Raw genomic sequence first — 19,499 nt, forward strand, 5'->3', positions numbered from 1 at the left:
TCTTTGATTTTTACTTTCTTTCACCATGGAAGAAGTGACACTGGGACCCTTTAAACCAAATTTCAATTGGAGGCATTGGAAGGTTGGTAAACTCATACCGAATCCAACCCACTGACACCCCGAGATATGCTTTGTATTCTAGTTGTAGTGGTACAAAAACAAATCCCAATACTAAAATCTGCCTTTGTTTTTACATGGACCAATTTTGAGCACAAAAACTAGATTTCATTCCAAGATGCCGGTTAACTTGATGACTAAACAGGTATTTAGGTCGATGATGATTCCTTTGATTTGCTATTATTATTATTATTGCTGTCATGTCAATCAATTTATCAGAAATTGGTTATGAATTTATTTGATAGTGATACTATCTCCCCTATCCACTCAGATGCCACATCATCCAAAAAATCATTGATTTTTCTTATACAGTGACTCTTCATTTTAGTTTAATTCTAATAATTGATTTTTGACTGATTTGTTCAAAACTGTCAACCAAATAGCAAAACTGCAAAATTGTCAGCTGGTTGTAGGGGACTTAGGATCGAGTTCTACATTCACCTAGGTTTGAATTACGGCTGTGTTTGATTTGTAGGAAAAGGAAAAGAAATGCAAAAAAACCTTTACAAATCTTATTATAAGATTTTCCTGTATTTTCCTTTCTTTTCTTACCTTTTCTTTCAAACCAATCATAGCCTAAACGACACAATTTCTTCTTAATTCCGCATTTGAACTCTTTATCAAACACAAGCTGAATTAGACTACCGAGAAAAAAAAAACGCAGGCTGAATTACGTTTGGATCAAGATGAGACTGAAACTGAGGGTAGGAATCAGTATGTAGGCCTAATTAATTTCTCTTGTTTTCAGGTTCAATAGATTCATTTCCATAGCAGTGGTAGTAATGCATCGTCTGTTCTCGGGACATGGTGTGGTTGAATGACAAAATTGTGTATCATATCAATGGGACAGACGATGACGCTGTGAATTTGAATTCGTGAAGCAGTAGATCGAATAGAAAAGCTGTTATTGGAGGGCCATGATTCATGAGCCATGCTGGCCTTGTACGTGTTGTGGGTCCCGATTTCAGTCAGCTGGCTTCACAACAATTACAAACCAGGTAGGTAGGTAGGTAGCTTGCTAATTAGCTGGCACCTTAACAAATCGAATCAAGACTCAAAGAGTTTGGTAGGCGTCATTGATTTCTGGGACCCATTATGTGTATCTGCTCCCTCTCTCTCTCTCTCTCTCTCATCTTCATCTTCTAGAGGAATCTGGCAAGCGTCCAACGGCAATTGTCGAGCTGTTTGTATTTTGTAAGATAACCTTACCACATTGTCTATTCACACAATCACACGTGTGCTGCTTTTTTTATAAAAGAAAAAAGAAAACCACAAGGTTTATTTTAGAGTCTGGATGATAAGGACAAAAAAATGTCTCCGAAATCCGAAATCCGAAATGGTACCTACGTGTCTATCCTTTACGAATTCCGACTACTGATCGATCCATACACTTTAATGGAATTGAAAACTAACAGAGAAAGCGAGTGGTGATGGGGGCCGGACTCGGTGGCTGCTGCTTCCATCCTGGATTGGGATTGACAGTTCACCATTAATGTCCTCCTTACTCCATCCATCCATCCTTACACGTGAATCGGGACTACCTCCTCCACTCATTAAATGAAGAATACAATTTAGACACTGTGGGAATGCCAGATATATTGATAGAGAGTAGTGAGAGAGATGAAAACGATTTTCTTGTAGTTTTGCTTGTGAGGATTCAGGAATGATGAAAACGATTCTCAACATCGCAACCTGGCACTGACAGGAGGAGTTTATTATTGAATCTGATTCCTTGCCGTATGCAGATTATCTTCCTTTTAATTAATAATGAATTGTTACTGACATTTAGTAGAGTTTTATAAAGTATTTCTTTTTTTTTATGAAGTATTTTCCTCTTTTAATTAATATTGAACAAAATCATTACTATTTGATCATCTTTAAAAGAATGTTCAATTGTATTATTTAATGATTTTAAAATGTAGATTTTGATTGTGGCTCCACAATTTTTATTATAGTTTTGGCAAAGTTTTAAAAACTGATCTGTTTTCATAACCGCTTTGATCATTGGTTTTCGGGTTAGTGGTTCAACAATCTGAGTCAAACAGTTTGTGACCCGCAATATTAACTTTTTGAGAAATAAACCACATAATACTCCTATTAATTAAATTCATATTCTAATTTATAATTTTAGTTCATGTTATTCCATTAAAAGCGATGTTTAAAACTTAAAAGCCTATGCTAACACATTAATTGTATTAGTGTTTAAAACTTAAAAGCCTATGCTAACACATTAATTGTATTAGTGTTTAAAACTTAAAAGCTTATATATATTAAAACTAAAACTGATTAACAGGTCCTAATCACAAAACAATAAGTAGTCAAATATTGTTATTTGTTTAATCAAGGGTGGTTTTAACCTTTTCTCTGACGAACAATAAACAACGTGCTATTACTTCTTTTGTCTTTTTTATGTTTTGTAGAATTGAATGATAATGGATTCATATAGTTGATCCCATCTAATTGGGATAAGGCATGAATGATGATAAGAATGCATATTGATTGGGTCTTTAATTATAATTGAGGTTATTTTTGGCATCATTGTTAGTTCTTGGTGACATCCTTGCGGCTCATCAATACAAATTGGTGAGACATGTCTTGTTACATCATATAGAAAAAATTATTTTAAATAAAAAAAGAGAATGACGGTTTAGCTCATGGTCAGAATTTTTAGGCCCAAAGTATAGTTGGAGTAGGTGTTAATTCGGAATTGATGCGAATTCATGAGTGGGCATATAGAGTGGGGAATGGAGGTTTTTGACATTTTGAATGTTTATAGATTTGCAGTAGGATTCAAAAATCTGCATTAGACCTGTTCGTACTTCTCCATAAAAAAAATGCATATATCTTATTATTTATTGGTAAAACATCAAATTTGAAACTTTAACACTAAACATGATTAATCCATTCATATTTTTCTCACTAATTTATATAAGTTTCAATTGTACTGAACATAAACATAACCTTAGGGTTTATTTGATTCATAGTCGAAATCGGAATCGGAATGATCCATTCCCAATTTCCATAGTATGTTTGGTTCAAACAAGAATGAGAATGGAAATTGAAATCAATATGAATAGAATTTCATTCCCGAGGGAAAGGCTAGGAATGGCCATTCCCTTAGGCTACGTTTGGTAGAGGTGTAAAAGAGAACCGAGGTAAAGTTTACACCCCGGTTCGATTTTGCAAGCATTTGGTAGAAGTGTTAATATACCTCATCAATTAGTGTAAAAGTTTATTCTTGTGAGTATATTCATAAAAAATCAGTGAAAACTTTATATCGATAAAATCGATGTAAAACTTTACCTCCCTCTTCCTCTATCCAACGATTACCTCACATCTCCTCTGTCCAACAGCTGCATGTCTTTGTTCGATCGAAGAAAGACAGTGAACCAGTGCGACGACGAAATCCCCACCTCCAGCCGGATCCCTTTTCCACTCCATCTCAACCTCTCCCTCTCTCTCTCTCTCTTTTCTTCTTCTCCTTCTTCTTCTTCTATTCCTTCTTCTCCTACCTACAATCAGTCATGTTCACTGTCTTCTCCGAAGAACACAGAACTCCCAGCGGTGACAACGCAAATCCTGCAATCCTCTCCAGCTCCGGCATATCAGTGAGTGGTGAGCGGCAAGCGGCATATCAGCGCAAATCCTACAATCCTCCTCACCGATAAACTACTAGGATTCAACATTATCAGTGAGCGGTGAGCAATGAGCGGCGAGCAGCATATCAAGGTTCGGTCTAGACTGAGTTCTGGTGTATTAGAGTTTCAACGGTGACGAGTGGCGTATCAACGCAAATCCTGTAATCCCCCTCACCAATAAACGGACTAGGATTTGACAATATCAATGAGCGGCAAGCGACGTATTAGAGTTCCGTCCAAACCCAATTCCGACGTATTAGAGTTACAGCAGCGGTGAGCGGCGTATTAGCACAAATCTTGTCGGTGTACGCATTGAAGCATTGCGTAAGATTCACTACATAGCGGTGAGATTCGCTGTATAAAGATTGCTTGTTCACCTTTAATCAAATAGCTTTTTAATTTACACCTCAAACAAATACAATCTTAAATGAGAGAATGCCATTTGAACAGGAATCAGTTGGAATTAAAATGGCCCATTCTAATTCCGATTCCAGACCCCTGTTTCCGTGAAGCAAAAGGAACCTTATTGATTGGATTGATGTCAAATCTCGGTTTAAAAGGGGCGCTAAGAGCCTAAGACTCGATTTAAATTTTGTGTTGTCATGTCATGTTCATAATGAACACTACAAACGGTATCCATATTTGAATCCAATCCCATTAAGGGTGCTTTGAATTAACAATTGCATATCCGGTGGGTCCAAGCCCGACGTTGTATAGCTCATTCGTACATATACTGAATATTTATATCTAATATAAAATTGGTACGAATGTTGTATTTACCAGTGATTACTCATAATAATAATAATAAATATTATTATTATTATTATTAAAATATTTTGTTAACGCTGTTTAATATGCAATTGCAATCCCGAATCCGACATAAATGCAGCGGATAAGATTCGACTCAAACCAAATATTTGCGAATCAAATTTAATTCGACTAGTATATCTCAATGTTTTCAATTGGTAGTTGACTCGGTCGGTCTAATCGTTTAAATCGTCACTCGATTAAACTTTTTTCGTAAGTTGACTTTGGCTCCAGTTCAGTCAAATTCTGTAAGTAGTTTATCTTGCTATTTTCGTAAATAAATAAATAAATATATATATAGATGATGATATAATACGGTCTGAATCACTTGACTCAGCCGGTCAAACCGATGACCTGCGACCCGAAGACAAAAACGATTCAGCCTCCAGATCAATTTTTAAAACATTAGTATATCTAATTCGATTCGATCCGTTGGTTTTGTAGCCTTGAGCCCCTGATTGTAATTACTTAAACACCATCAGCGAGCATTCTTCAACGTTAAGCAAAAGCATTGGATACCCGAGGATCGAAATAGTGTTGCACTAAATATAGGGGTTTTATTCAGTCCTCCTCAGAAATCTTACAATAAATATAAGCAGCAAGCAAATTAACTAATCTTCTCTTGGTTGCATGTGCATCCATCCATCCACGGACACGTTCTCTCTATTTCTGCCTCCCCAGACCCCATAGGCCATAACCACACTTTTGTCCCTTCAATTTTGTCACCATCTTTCCAAACAGCAAAATCTCTGATTCATTTTATTTTAAATTCTACTGTTGTTGTACGTGGCTATGTGCTATCTCCACCACTTTTTCCTCTACGGTAAAGAATCAACTAACATTCGCACTCGGACTAATAATCGTCTACAGTTTTTTGAACATTTTCAAAAGTTTGTCGTCAAGCTCACTTCCTATCTCAACGGTTGTCATTCATTTGGTCCAAGTTAGCCTTTGGATTGGATAGCCGACACATGGAAGTCAACCTTACAAAGAGAGAGATAGACTGCTGTAGCGCCTATAGCTATACTCTCTAAGCTTGTGCGTGCCATGTGAGAACTGAGAATGAATGTAAGGGAGAACATATTTGGTGTAGAAGTAGTCTGTGCAATGACACTTCTAGACCCGACAGATCACGTGATACCGCACGCTTGTTGACTGCTGAGCATTCTCAAATGACGACGAATCGCTTTCTACTTTCTAATCTTTGATCAGACTCTGAACTAGAATGAGTCCAACACGTCCACGTATGGTATGTATAAAGTATAATGCTTAATGCACTACTTGTTCATTTCTGTATAATTAACTTTTTAATTAAAAAAAAAAAACACATGAGTCGGAAGGAAAGTAATCCAGATCAAGGAATGGGGTTGGTGACTTGGGGCTGGGATTCTCTCTCTCAACTCTCAAGTATGAACAGAAATTGCTTGTACTTGGTGAATCCACACACACGATAGACGATACCAGTTTCTTCTGGTTTATGCAAAAGCATATTTATTTAGTGGGAAGCTGCGACCAACCTTCACTCCAGCATAAACCGCGTAATTGTGATTCCCCAGCCCAACCAAAAAGACCTGACAGACTGTATAATGCTGTGCATCATCTTTTTATTTATTGCCTTATTGGTATTATTCGTACCCACTCACTCCCCAAGGTCCCATACTCCCAGTTCCCACCTTTTCTTCCTTAATTTGTCCTATAAATACCCGCTCAGGCTAGGCTCTCACCACTCAGCCACCCATTATTCCTCACTACTCACTCCACTCCTCCATATCTCTGTTAATCTTCTTTTTCTTTTCTTCTCTTACCCTCTTTAGTAGTGGTGCACCCACCTCCAAAAGAAAAAAGGAATTAAGAAAATGAAGCTCGTCCTTGCAGTTTTTCTACTTGTTTCTCTCATTCTGAGCTCTTATCTTCTTGAGGCAACCGCTCAAGGTCCTTCCTTGCCTGATTATACAGGTAAGAGCTCAGTTGTGCTACTCATATAGATAGATAGATAGATAGGGTAGTATAACCTTCTTCTGTGTCTGTACGTATGGTTAATTTCAACTTTCATATCGTATAATTTGCTGATTTGATCGATTAATTGTGGGATGGTTTCAGGTTTGTGTACACCCAAGTGCAACGGGAGGTGCTCAAAAGCAGGGTATCAGGACAGGTGCATGAAGTACTGCATGATCTGCTGCCAGGATTGCAAATGCGTTCCATCGGGGACTTACGGAAACAAGCATGAATGCCCTTGCTACAGAGACAAGAAGAACAACAAGGGCAAACCCAAATGCCCTTGAATATCTCTCTCTCTCTCTCTTTTTCTGTTTTGGATTTTTGAGAGTTAGAGTGAGACAGCAACTTCATTGGGATTTGGGAACCCGCTTAGTAATCTGTTGTATACCACTGTTGCTATTGTTATAATTATGATCATGAATCATGATGGGAGTATATAGCGTACGCATTCAGTAGAAGTTACTTAGATCATAGACGTCCCACATATAATAGTATATATATATATATATATATATATATATGTAATAAGAGGAGGGTCTTGGCGTCTTGCGCGCTTGGCCTTTCTGTGAATGGTTTTTGATGTATATGATCATGGTGTTTGTGATTGCGTGAGTTATCAGTACAAATAGATTGTTTGTTCATTACAAATTCAATCTTTTGGGACTTGCATTCATACAGGAACGCTCTCTCTCTCTCGATTATACTTATACTAACTTGACGGGAGATATCTCCTCGGAAATAAAAAATGGGTCGGCTGGGATGGCCGGCCACCGAGAGGAATTTGTGGTGATAATATTGTAGTACTCTGTACACACCAGCTGCTACTTGAGCAATAACGTACGACAAGTGGATCAGAAGCTAGCTAGTAGTCTAGTACTGAAGCTGGGAATCTGTAGAGCAGTAGAGAAACAGAACAAGATGGGAATCTGTAGAGAAACAGAACAAGAGGTGGAATTTTTCAAAATTTCACTAACGCTGTTGGGAAATTGTTTAGGATGAGGTGTAAAGGAGCCAGAACTTATCAAAAGGCAGTAGGTTGGCAAGCCGCTCCTAGTGCCACCTTGTCACAAATGAGTCCTTCACCGTGCGCCATCAAGCATCTTCCATAAGCAGCACCTTTTATCGCGTCATTGTATATGTCATCGATGGGTTATATATATATATATATATATATATATTGTATTGGGAATGCCAATGGTACTATTATAATTATAATATAGTACTATTTTTCACCCACCATTTTGATATTTCTTTAAAATTCTTTGAGGAGAAATAAGAACATGTAAAGATTAAGCACGGGGACACTAAAATGTGTTTGTGTTTATCATAATGCAATACAAAAATGCCTTTTTAAGGCCTTATTGACTAACCCCTGTGACAATCTATTGACGTTGGCAAAGCGACGGAGCGGGCGAGCCATGCAGATTGCAGAGGCATGCATGTCGAAAATCGAAATGACATCGACAAACCAATCGAAGACGACCGGGTTAGCATGGCTTAGCTTAGCATATATATATATATATATATATGAGATGCCACAGAAATTAGCTAGGTGGTAGGTGGTGGTGTCACAACAAACCTTGAATTGTGTGCAGCTGCATCTTCACTCTTCAGTAGTGAAGAGTTCACGTGAGATAAGGAGAAGGGGAGGGTCGGTAGACTGAACTGATGAAGTGAAAGGAAGATGCTTTAAATTAATAGAGCAGAATCATAACAAATAATTAATAGGGGGAAGCCTCAACTCAAGCTGCGGTGGTTGGTGAATGGTGGCCCATTGAATTATTTATATTATTGCTGCGTAAATACGTCTGTCCCTTGCGCCGTGAGCATCTGAAATTGTCGCCCCAGTGGCATCCAGTAAGATTTAGAACCATTTGATCAGTATAGTTTAGGACATTAGGACCCGGCTCAGCTCAGTGATTACAAAATTAAATGTTGAGTTAAGAGCTAGCAGCATCCAAGAAGACATTCACTGCTAGTGCTAGCTAGCTAGCCATAAAACAGGAGGACTGGACCTGGTCCCTGGACGACACACGATACCTTCCCGAGATGAGATGGGAAGACAATGAATGAATGATCATAATACTAATAGTGGCCCGTTATTGATTTATTTCTTCTCCCAACCTTATTCTAGTAATCATGCCCCTTGGCCTCACGACTAGATGACCATCCCATTCTGCCAAACACCTCCTGTACGTACGTGCAATTTAACTGGATTCTCTAGTGCAAGTAAAACCTCTCGGAAGGCCGAATACATAAATTTTATTTGCACTAGGAGTACAATGTGGCTTTACTATAATTTTTTATTCTTTTGCTTCGACTTTGCCGTGTTTGTTTGTAAGAATTTAAGTAGATAGTACCTCCCATTCTATGAAAGAAATTAAGGTCCTTCATTTTTGGGGAGTGATGAAGGGAAATTTGGCCCGACCTCGCATTCGCCCGACGCGTGGCAAAGGCAAGCAGCTCGGGACAGTAGAGCACCCAAAGCGAACATCGGAAGCAAGTCAAAACTCACTACCGAACCCCAACTCCAGCTCGCTGTGTTTAGTCCGAGCTCTTTGTTAAAAGCGAACTCCCTGTTAAAGGTCCCAGCTCCCTAAAACCCGAGCTCCCCAAGTCCTAGCTCGGTACCAGGAGCCCGAGCTCCCTAGAACCCGAGCTCCCTAAAGAATCCGAGTTAAAGGACCCGAACTCCCTAAAGAACCTGAGCTTCCCAAGTCCAAGCTCCCTACTAGGAGCCCGAGCTCCCTGATAAGAGCGAGCTCCCTCCTGAGAACCCGAGCTCCCTGCGAGGAGCGCGAACTGTACTGGGCCCCAAGCCTCACGAAGCTGACCCGAGCTGACCCGAGCTGACCCATGGCAGCTCGAAGCATTCCAAACCGAACTCAAGACACCTCGCTCGCCACTCCAACACCACTTCCAAAACACCAGGCCCGCCAGACGTACCCGATGCCAAGGACGTCCCCATCCAAGGGCGGCGTACCTGACTGATTTGGGATCTGACGCCTGACAGCCGCATCTCAAACGGCTTCCTGCCACCGCCACCTGCAACCGTCGTCACTAGCCGCAGAGACGGCTCCAACAGAAGGAACAGTGGCGGTTCTGCCCGACCAGAGGAAGTGACACCCGAACTGGTAGGAGTTCAGAAGTAATCATGCCCGACCTGACGGAGGCCTGGAAGTGAGTACGCGAGGTGGTTATAAAAGGATTCTACCCCCCCTCCGAGGAGGAGGTATGCTAACTCTCGCGCTATCTGGTTATTCTTGCCTCTAAAGGATTCTAACTTGAGCTTCGGAGCCCTTACGCCGGGATCTCCCCGGAGCTTCTCTTCTCCCATTTCAGGTTCCTGTTACTCACTCCAGAGACAAGATCGTCAACAGCTAAGACCGGCCAGATTGTGCATCATCAGGGAGTAATGGAAGAAGTAGAATGACGTGGTCCCCATTTCATATCGGAGAGAATTGGGCTGTATTTGGTATAATAGAAAATAAGAGAATCAACAAGTTGAGGGGAAAAAAATTCTTCAAAGAATTCTGTGTTTTGGGATAGCATTTTGCATAAGATGTTGATAATTATAAACAAATAAGACTCTGTACAAACAAACAGAGCCTAAAAAAAGTTGAAGCCACGGCATAGAATATTGCTTGCAAAGGGAAGACTGTGAAAACTTTGTCTAAAGCCATCAACTGTTGTTTTCACTTTTCAGAGACAGGCAGACAATCTTAGAGATTTCATTTGATGTGGCTTTGCCCCCATAGAGTGGGCCAGCTGGCCAGGCACTGGAGACAGTAAACTATACTCAGTTAGTGGGTTAATTGTGGCAAGGAACATGCACAGGCCCACTGGCATTTACAACAAAAAGAACCCGCCCTTCTCCAGGATTCAAAACTCTGCAAAGGGAGGGGAGCTGAGTGAGAGTGACCAACTATACTTACTTAGGTAAATGGTAATATTCAATTTACATGTGATTAGGGATGGCAATGGGGTGGATTTGGGAAGAGTTTTGTAAATTCTAGATTTTATTCGCCTTCCTAAACCTCCCAATCGGTAGTGGGTGGATTTTGAGAATCGAAAGCCTTTTTATACATGAAATGCAAAATTTTACTGTATTTAAGGGTAGGGCAGATTGGGTTTAAAACCCACATCTAATTTTCTATTAATTATTTGTTGTTATATATAAGCAATAAATAAGTAAAATAATATGAATTAATATCAACATTTTCAATTATTTAATTAAGACATGTAAAAACACATAAGCTATCAATTATCCTTCACATAAAGTTCAAAATATTATTAAATTCAACACCTAGCTAGTACATAAAATTCATATACTTTCCAACAATATGTGTGGGTCCAGGAGGGTCAGGCTTAGCCTAATACTATACCCCACCCATACCCATGCAAGTTGTAGAATCTCAAAACCCATCCCTATCCCAAAATCCATCATTCAAGCAAAAAAAAGAAAAAAGCTCTCCCTATCAGGATGAATACCCAAAAATAGGATAGAATTTTCCATCCCTAAGGCAATGTTTGGTTTGAAGGGGTTTGTAAAGGTTTCCCAAACTTTCCCTTACTTTCTCTACCATTTCCTTCAAACCAAACACAACCTAAATGTGACCTGAATTGCCTAATGTTCTCTTATTTGTCGTAGAAGTTGCTCAAAGGTTGCTATACAGCGACTGATCCGACATCTCACATTCTATTCTGACGGAGTCAAGACTAGTGCCCCTGACCCCAATTTATGGTCCTACAACTATGTTTGATTGCAGTGGAAATTTATTCGCACGGATGAAAAATTATGCTTGCGCAAAATACTTACAATGCAATTTTTGATTTATTTTTATTTCAAAATGTACCTTATTTTGTTTGATTAATATGACACAAAGAAGTAAAATAATAAAATAAAATTAAACCAGAATTTACATTATTTTTCATTTGCACTACCATGCATTTATATTAGTATAAATAAAGTTGAATTGCAACCAAACACAGCCTACGGTCGTGACGGTCCTATCTCTTTTTTGGTTTTTCGATTTGGATCTCTTTTGAAACATGTTTACATCCCATTAATGGAGGCATCCCCATGATCATTATTCCGAAACAAACATCTTAATCCTCTCACTCGGTCTTTTTTGGAGGTTCGGTTTTTGTTGGTGTCCATCAGTCTGGGAACCGGGTGGCTGATTCCCTAGCGCAAAAAGCTATTGTAAGCCCCTTTAGCTTAGTATTCTCTGGCCCGATGCCCCGACTGGCTCTCGGCACTCGGCAGGTATCCTTTAGATAGAGCAAAGAGGTGCAATTCTAAAGAATAATTTTCCCAATTGTTCTTTATTTTTTTTCATATCACTCACCTAATTAAATAATGCATATCAATTAAATTAATTTAAAAAACAATTCAACGTATAACTCAGACTTAATTCCAATTATTTAGGTCTGTTAAATTATTAAACTTAAAATTTTAAATTAATAAAGATCTTGGAAATAATTGATTAGCTTTCATTTTGCTTACATGCAATGCAATGCAATGCTGAAATTTACTGCAAAAGCATGAAATATATTAAATTGTTTCTGGTTTAAAAGGGGTGAATACAGAAGTGCAATGATATGCGTCTATCAAAATGACAAATTGTCCAGAGGAAATAAACTGTAGTCCACTCATTTTCAATACAGCCCAAAAAATTGGGGCTTAGGCCTAGGTTTTACTACTTAAGGCCCAGCCCGCTCCCCCACACCATCCAAACATGCATCTAAGAAATGCAATCCTGTATAGGGATTTTTCTCCTTCTATTCCACTCATTTTGTGACATGCCAACAATTCTCCGTCTTAGCTATCTAACAGAGTTTGTTGCACATTACATATGGATTGTGAGTTTGTTATAATTAGTTACAACCTGTCAAGATGTATAGAAGGTTGCTTGCACATGTAATCTTGTCTGTAAATATTTAATGCAAATAGGTGTATAAAGTCAAGCGCAAACCCAATGGCTCTATAAAACGGTATAGGGCTAGGATTGTAGCAAAATGCTATATTCAAACTAAAGGCATTGATTATAAGGAAACATATGCTCTCACAGCCAAGCTTACTACTGTACTACGATATCTCTTATCCATTATGTCGTTCGTAAGTGAGAGCTCCATCAAATGAATGTAAATAATGAATTCTTACATAGAAACTTACATGAACAAATTTATATGCTCCCCCCCCCCCCTCCCGGATTATTCAATGATGGTGATACCTCCTGAGTGTGCAAACTCCAACGCTCTCTTTATGGTCTTAAGCAAAATTCAAGACAATGGTTTGAGAAACTTGCAGCTGCACTCCAAAGACATGGTTTTCGGGCCTCAAATGCTGATTGCACTCTATTCACCTTATCTAGTCCAAACAACTTCCTTGTTGTCTTAGTATTTATAGACTATCTTGTCGTCAATGACCCTAGCCAAATTTGTGCTCTCAAAGAATACCTGGGCTCATGTTTTCACTCTACCAGAGGAAATACATTCTGGATATTCTTCAAGATGTTGGCATGACTGAATCAAAGCCCGGCCCATTCTCAATACTACAACAACACCACCTTGCTTTAGCTACTGGGCCTTTGCTCCAAGATGCAGCCTGGTGCAGAAGATTGGTTGGACGTCTAGTGTATTTGCAAGTTACAAGGCCTGATATAACATTTGTTGTCAATATGCTCACACAATTCATGAATACACCTCGACAAGAACATTGGGATGCTGCACTCCACATTCTCGGATATTTGAAGGCAACAATTTCATATGGCATATTCTTATCTGCATCAAGTGAATTAATTCTCTGAGCTTAATGCAATTCAGATTGGGCCGGTTGCCCAATAGCCTGATGTTCAACCACCGGCTATAGCACAATGTTGGATAATTTTCCATTAAATCTTGAAAGTCCAAGAAGCAAAGTAATACTGTCTCAAGATCTTCAATAGAGGCGAAGTATCACGCCATGGCTACTGCAGCAAGTGAACTTCTTTGGCTAAAACGCTTCTTCTTTGACATTGGGCTTTCTCATGCTGAAACCATGCAATTATACTATGATAATAAACCGCCTTGCATATAGCAATTAATCTAGAAAAGGACCAAGCACATTGAGATTGTTTGTCATTTTGTGCGAAATTTCATAGTCTCATATAATCAATCATGTATCTTCCAAGCTTCAACCAGCTGATACTTTTACCAATGCCCTTGTTCGGTTGTGATAAGTTTCACTCCTTAGTATCCAAGTTGGGCATGTTTCTTCCACCCTCCAATCCATGTTCAACTTGAGAGTGAGTCGTAATTGACCAATAGAATTTGTTGCATAGTTACACGTGGACTGTAGGTTTATTAGATTTAGTTACAACCTGTCAAGATGTATAGACGGTTGCTTGTACATGTAATTAAATACTCTGTTTTCTGTACCATTTTACACTATGAGTTATCGGTTCTCTCTCTCTTCTTTTAGTTGCTGGGGATTTTTAAGTTGGCCGAGGAATTTATGGAATGTTCCTACAACGTCAACGCTTTTGTTTTCATTTGTTTCTAAAATTGCCATACTGGCCAAAAAATAAAAAACATGTTTTCAAACTCTGATAAAACCAAAATGGTTTTGTTTAAAAAACCAGAATACATAGTATTTTAAAAAAACAAAATTTTCTAGTATTGAAATATAAACTATATGATTTGTGAAACTTATTAAGGGGGGTGTTCGAACAACGTGGTTGATTTTATTTTTGAAAACAAAAACAACTGATCAACAAATTTAACAAAACCAACCATTTTTTTCAACACCCCCTAAATAACCAAATGAGAACATGTTTTTGATTTTAGTTTTGTTTTTTAAATATAAACAAGAAACAATCTTTTAAAATTTAAAAATATATAATTTTGATTTATTTTTGAAACCAGCAACGACAAAAATAATTTAATTTGGTTACACCAGAATTTCATTGATTAGAACGATTTCAGCTTATTCATCTTCTTCCTCGTTCTTCTGTTCGCGTTGGTCATATGATGTCGACTTCCTCCAATCTATCTGGCAGTTGTATATCCGGATTCCGGATCACATGCCAGTGCCACAAAACGGTTCAAATAGTGCAAACCGGACGGTTTGGGCTGGTGAAATGTCACCGGGAGGGAATGCAGATATACGATTAATGTACGATTGCAGGTGTGGGAAGAAAGGATCCAGGCATCCAGCGGTCCCTCTCACTGGATCCAACGGCTAATCTTTTGGATGCATATTTCTAGAGTAGATGTAAGCTGGTTCCTTTTTCCACCAACACTCAACAGCTAAGATATCCAGGATTTGTTACGAAATAAGCCCTTTTCGAGTTTCGCTCTCGCGAATCCCTCGCACTTGTGTTTTTCTTCCAGTTTTCATTTGCCCAGATCTCCTGCAACTGCGAGGAATACCTTCAGTGTCGGATCGATGGAGAATCCAAAAGTTCAAGAGGTTGGCGAGAGAATACTATGAACCTCTTTTTTTAATTTATTTCATTACTTTCCCGCGTTTATTTCCTTCTCTTCAGTTGGTTTGAAATATTAGTTTCCTGAGTATTTCTACTTCTTAGATCTCGTGTCTCACTGCTAATTTCTTTTGTTCCATTCCTGTAATCTCCAGATTCTGGAGAAGCAAGTATTGACGGTCGCGAAGGCCGTGGAGGACAAGCTTAATGAAGAGATCTCGGCTTTAGATCATCTCGACCTCGACGATCTCGAGGCTTTAAGGGAGCGGAGGCTACAACAGATGAAGAAAATGGCAGAGAAGAGGAGTCGTTGGATCTCCCTCGGCCACGGCGACTATTCTGAGATCCCCTCCGAGAAGGATTTCTTCTCTGTCGTCAAGGCCAGTGAACGCGTCGTTTGCCATTTCTACCGAGATAATTGGCCTTGCAAGGTACTGTTTAACTGGACATTCCCATTGCCTTTGTAATTCTTCTTTCTTTCTTAGTGCTTTTCTGGTAATTTTCTTGATAGGGCTTTTCCTAATATATTGCTAAAATATAATTTACATAGAAATGCTTATGTTTAACTCGGAACACGGTATTAATGTACAAACATTTTGCATTAAAGGACAATTGTATTACTAATTTACCATATAAAGTAATCAATGTTTTAGTTTGGAACATGCTGATGGTTGATGGGAGAAGATGATGAAGAGTAAAGCATAAGAATCAAAGAATGAAAAAAAAAAGGGGTAGTCTATAGGACAAATTGAGAACTCGCCCCCTGTTAAGATTATTCTGTTTGGACTATAGCAAGTACTTGTTGATGGAATAAGGAAGTTTGCTCGTCCAGTATTCTTTATGCAGTTATGCTGCAAGGTATGGTGTTGTTATTTCATTACTGTGTACTGCATTGGCATTTTTCTTTTGAAGAAGGTCGCTGTCTATATTATATCAGAGCTGAACAAGTTGTATTTAAGAAGGTTTTCATAGCTATACAAAGAGAAAAAACGGCCCTCCTTAAGTATTAAAACTAAGGAGATAAAGAGATCTTCACTGTGAGGAGAGAAAAATTACATTTATGCCCCTGATCTTGCAAGCCCATCTATCGTAGCATCTCATTCTGTTGGTATCCACCCAATTTTAGCTGAAGTGGGTTCAATGGTTTCCATACTCTCATTAAAGGTTTCAAGCACTCTAGTTGTGTTAGCTGAATCAGCACCAGTGAAGAATGATAAAAAATAGTGTTGCTTGGCAATCTTAACATTGGTCTCAAGGGCCACGAACTCAGCTTCAAAGAATACATTCTTCCGGATGCAACTATTTGTAACGCTTCTTGTGCTGCATGCTAGTTAAGAAAGCAATTGAAATCTTCAATTGCGCTGACTTTTGGTACCAATATGTCTCCTCCAAGCTCTTGTCAATCATATTACTTTACAAAATACAAATGCATACATAATGTCAAGTTCAAATTTTTGTGACCTCAGATTTACCATCTGAACTCTCAATATCATGTTTAAGTTGGTATACACATACAAAATCTGACCTTGATTTGTGTTACCTATTTGGCTACGATGCTGATCTGAGGTAGCGTTCATTTTGTGTGGACTTGGGTTGAGCATTTGCTAAAATTTGAATGGGCCCAGGCCTGATGCTGTGTAATTTCTTTAAGTTGGGTATCCAACTTCCACCCCTGACTTGAAGCATGCGATTTTAATCATTTAAATCCCAAGGTTAAGTGGGAGTTGAAACTTATATCCATAAATGTACTTGGATGCAACAAGTTTGGTGGTTGGGAATACCTTGTTGAGATTATCTATACTGCCAAAGGACATTATAGACTTCTTCCTATTGGTCTCCAGCCCTGTACAAATTGTGAACCAGAATACAATACATATGATATCCTAAAGTCCAAAATCCTAATTGGGCAATATGAAAAAAAAAAAAAAATGCAGACTTGGTGATGCGTGTAAAATTTGAATTCAGATTAGCCAAACGCGATGGCTGTTCAGCATGCTATTGGAACCAATGATAATGCCCCACACCAGTGGTAAATACATGGGGCCCACAGCGAGAAGTTAAATAGTTGTGGGTCCCATGTATTTTATTACTGGTGTGGAGCTTTATCGTTGATTCCACAGCCAGCTGAACAGCTATTGCATTCAGCTAATCCTTTCTTGGTAAGTCATAAGATTCGTATTTTACTATTGAAGAATTTCCATACCTCGTGAGTTATATCATAACCCTTCGAAGATTCACAAATAAATTTATAAGTTGGTCTAGGACTGGATAGGGGTCTTACTAATTTTAGATCTGGTTGTGGGCTTTGTAGGGTGAAGGAAGGGCTGTAGGTGATTAGGGATGATGAATGGAAGACCAAGTAGATAGCTTGCTGTCCCCCAAAGAATGAACAAAACATTAGAAAGAAAGAACTCTTGCTGTTCAGGTAAACAACAATGAGATAGGTCACTTAGAAGAAGAAAAAGGTGAGAGAGGGCTGCATTCCTGATCCTATCCTTTCTAGTTTTTCCACTCATCCATCCATCTTAGCATTCACATTTCTGCCACACTCATTTTCTGAAAATTGTTGTTTGTCATTGAACTAAAACTATGATTTGACAAATTAAGTTTTATGGTTGGCATGCTTGCATGTAATCTCTGTACCAATTACTGAAGTAGCCTTGTTTTTCTTTGTAAAGGTTTTACTTGGATATGTTGATTATGGAGTTATAGTTAGCTTTACCTTTTCTTCTTGAAGGTTTTTGGAATTCAATTTTTGTTGCTCATTTCTTGGTTTATGCTCAGTATATTGGCTGAGTTAAGACAAATTATCAGTTGGGATGACTTTAATATGAATGTTACTTGTCCACTGAAGAACCTTAAAAATTGAACTTTGCTAAAAACCAGAATAAAAGTATATGAAATGAATGCTATTATACAATAAAGAATCTTATACCATTAATGCAGAACCTATCTCAACACAAGTTTGTGGTCTTTGCACAGGTAATGGACAAGCACATGACCATTCTGGCAAAACAGCACATAGAGACACGTTTTGTAAAAATTCATGCCGAGAAAAGTCCATTCTTGGCTGAGAAGCTTAAGATTGTTGTTCTCCCAACCCTTGCATTGATAAAGAATGCCAAAGTTGATGATTACGTGGTAGGATACATGGGTTTATACAATTAGTTGATACCTAAATTATTTAGCTACTGATTTGTTTTCTGCTGTGCCCAACTGAGTTTATTTCAGGTAGGTTTTGATGAGCTTGGAGGAACAGATGAATTCAGCACAGAGGAACTGGAAGAGAGGCTGGCGAAATCTCAAGTTATCCTTTTTGAGGGTGAGTCGTCAGTAAACCCATACAAGACTAGTACATCAACCAGAAGAAGTGTCCGGCAAAGCACAAACTCAGATTCATCAGATTCAGATTAAGTAGGGATTTCGTCTTTTGTTGAAAAGGCTTTAACCACTTGGTAGAAAGGTGGGTTTTGTGGTTATATTTCTACATTTGATGTCTGTTCAAGGGTTTTAATGTATCATATTTGCGCTCCATTGAGGTTTTAGTTTACTATATTATTTTTTGTTGGATTCTTGATAGTATAGCAAGTATAACCCTATGCTGGTGTTACAGCTGCAACACTTCTTTGTATTAGAATTGGTTTGTGATCCCTCCATAGTTGAGGACTATATTTGACTCTAATTGTCACATGCACAACATTGTGCAACTGGTCAGATCCAAGATCATTCTCCAAACCCATGCTTATGGAATTTAGGTTATATTTTAAGGTACTTTATGAATACGACTGGATTTGAAAATGTCAGTGATGATCTGAATTTGACTTGGGGGTTCTGTGGCATTAGTACATGTCCTCTATGTGCATAAATATCTTGAGAACCAGAGAATCCAGGTGGGCGGTAATTCCTTATAAGCATTTTTTTTTAGCATCTAGGCCCAAAGCCAACTCGATCCATTCAACTCACCCATCACTATATAATCAACTTTCCATTCATGTATGCATTGCTGCAGATTCTAGGATACATGCAAGCTTCAAAGTAATTTTCTGTTGACCTTCATGTTTCGACCATGTGCAGGCCTACCAAACAAATGTTTTATTGCCTTTTGGTAACCCTTGAACTTGAGCTACGGGAGCCATCTATTCTGCTATATAATTGGGACAAGGCTTAGATGATGACTACGACGATGATGAGTGGAGTAATTAGGATATGTTTCGGTATGGTAGGGAAACCCAAACAAATCCTACAAATAGATGAGGAATATGTTCAAATTTTAAATACTACATTATAGAATTACGAGTTAAAACGGAAGGATCAGAAACCCAAATAGGTTTCTTACGCGTTTTTACAAATATTCAATTTTGTATCATGAATTTTATAATATATAAGCTTAATATAAATTTGTATTACATGTATCTCAGCTGTATCAGTCCAGTTAGCGGGTGCATCATGCCTCTCATTTGAGCATGTA

General features: G+C 38.5%; 2 protein-coding genes across 2 annotated transcripts; both read left to right on the top strand.

Annotated features, from left to right (window-relative positions):
- The first annotated feature begins 6,276 nt into the window (after positions 1-6,276).
- LOC104607663 (peamaclein-like) lies at positions 6,277-7,211 on the top strand. The gene is made up of 2 exons (XM_010273344.3): positions 6,277-6,518; positions 6,663-7,211. The coding sequence occupies exons 1-2, from the start codon at positions 6,419-6,421 to the stop codon at positions 6,845-6,847; spliced, it is 285 nt and encodes a 94-aa protein (XP_010271646.1). The 5' UTR covers positions 6,277-6,418; the 3' UTR covers positions 6,848-7,211.
- A 7,643-nt stretch (positions 7,212-14,854) lies between these two features.
- On the top strand, positions 14,855-18,833 carry LOC104607653 (thioredoxin domain-containing protein 9 homolog). Its single transcript, XM_010273333.3, has 4 exons — positions 14,855-15,018; positions 15,187-15,462; positions 18,014-18,172; positions 18,263-18,833. The coding sequence occupies exons 1-4, from the start codon at positions 14,995-14,997 to the stop codon at positions 18,443-18,445; spliced, it is 642 nt and encodes a 213-aa protein (XP_010271635.1). The 5' UTR covers positions 14,855-14,994; the 3' UTR covers positions 18,446-18,833.
- The last annotated feature ends 666 nt before the right edge of the window (positions 18,834-19,499 follow it).

The sequence above is a fragment of the Nelumbo nucifera genome, chromosome 5, assembly GCF_055504915.1.
Source record: "Nelumbo nucifera cultivar China Antique chromosome 5, China Antique-T2T, whole genome shotgun sequence".
In the NCBI taxonomy this organism is placed as follows: domain Eukaryota; kingdom Viridiplantae; phylum Streptophyta; class Magnoliopsida; order Proteales; family Nelumbonaceae; genus Nelumbo; species Nelumbo nucifera.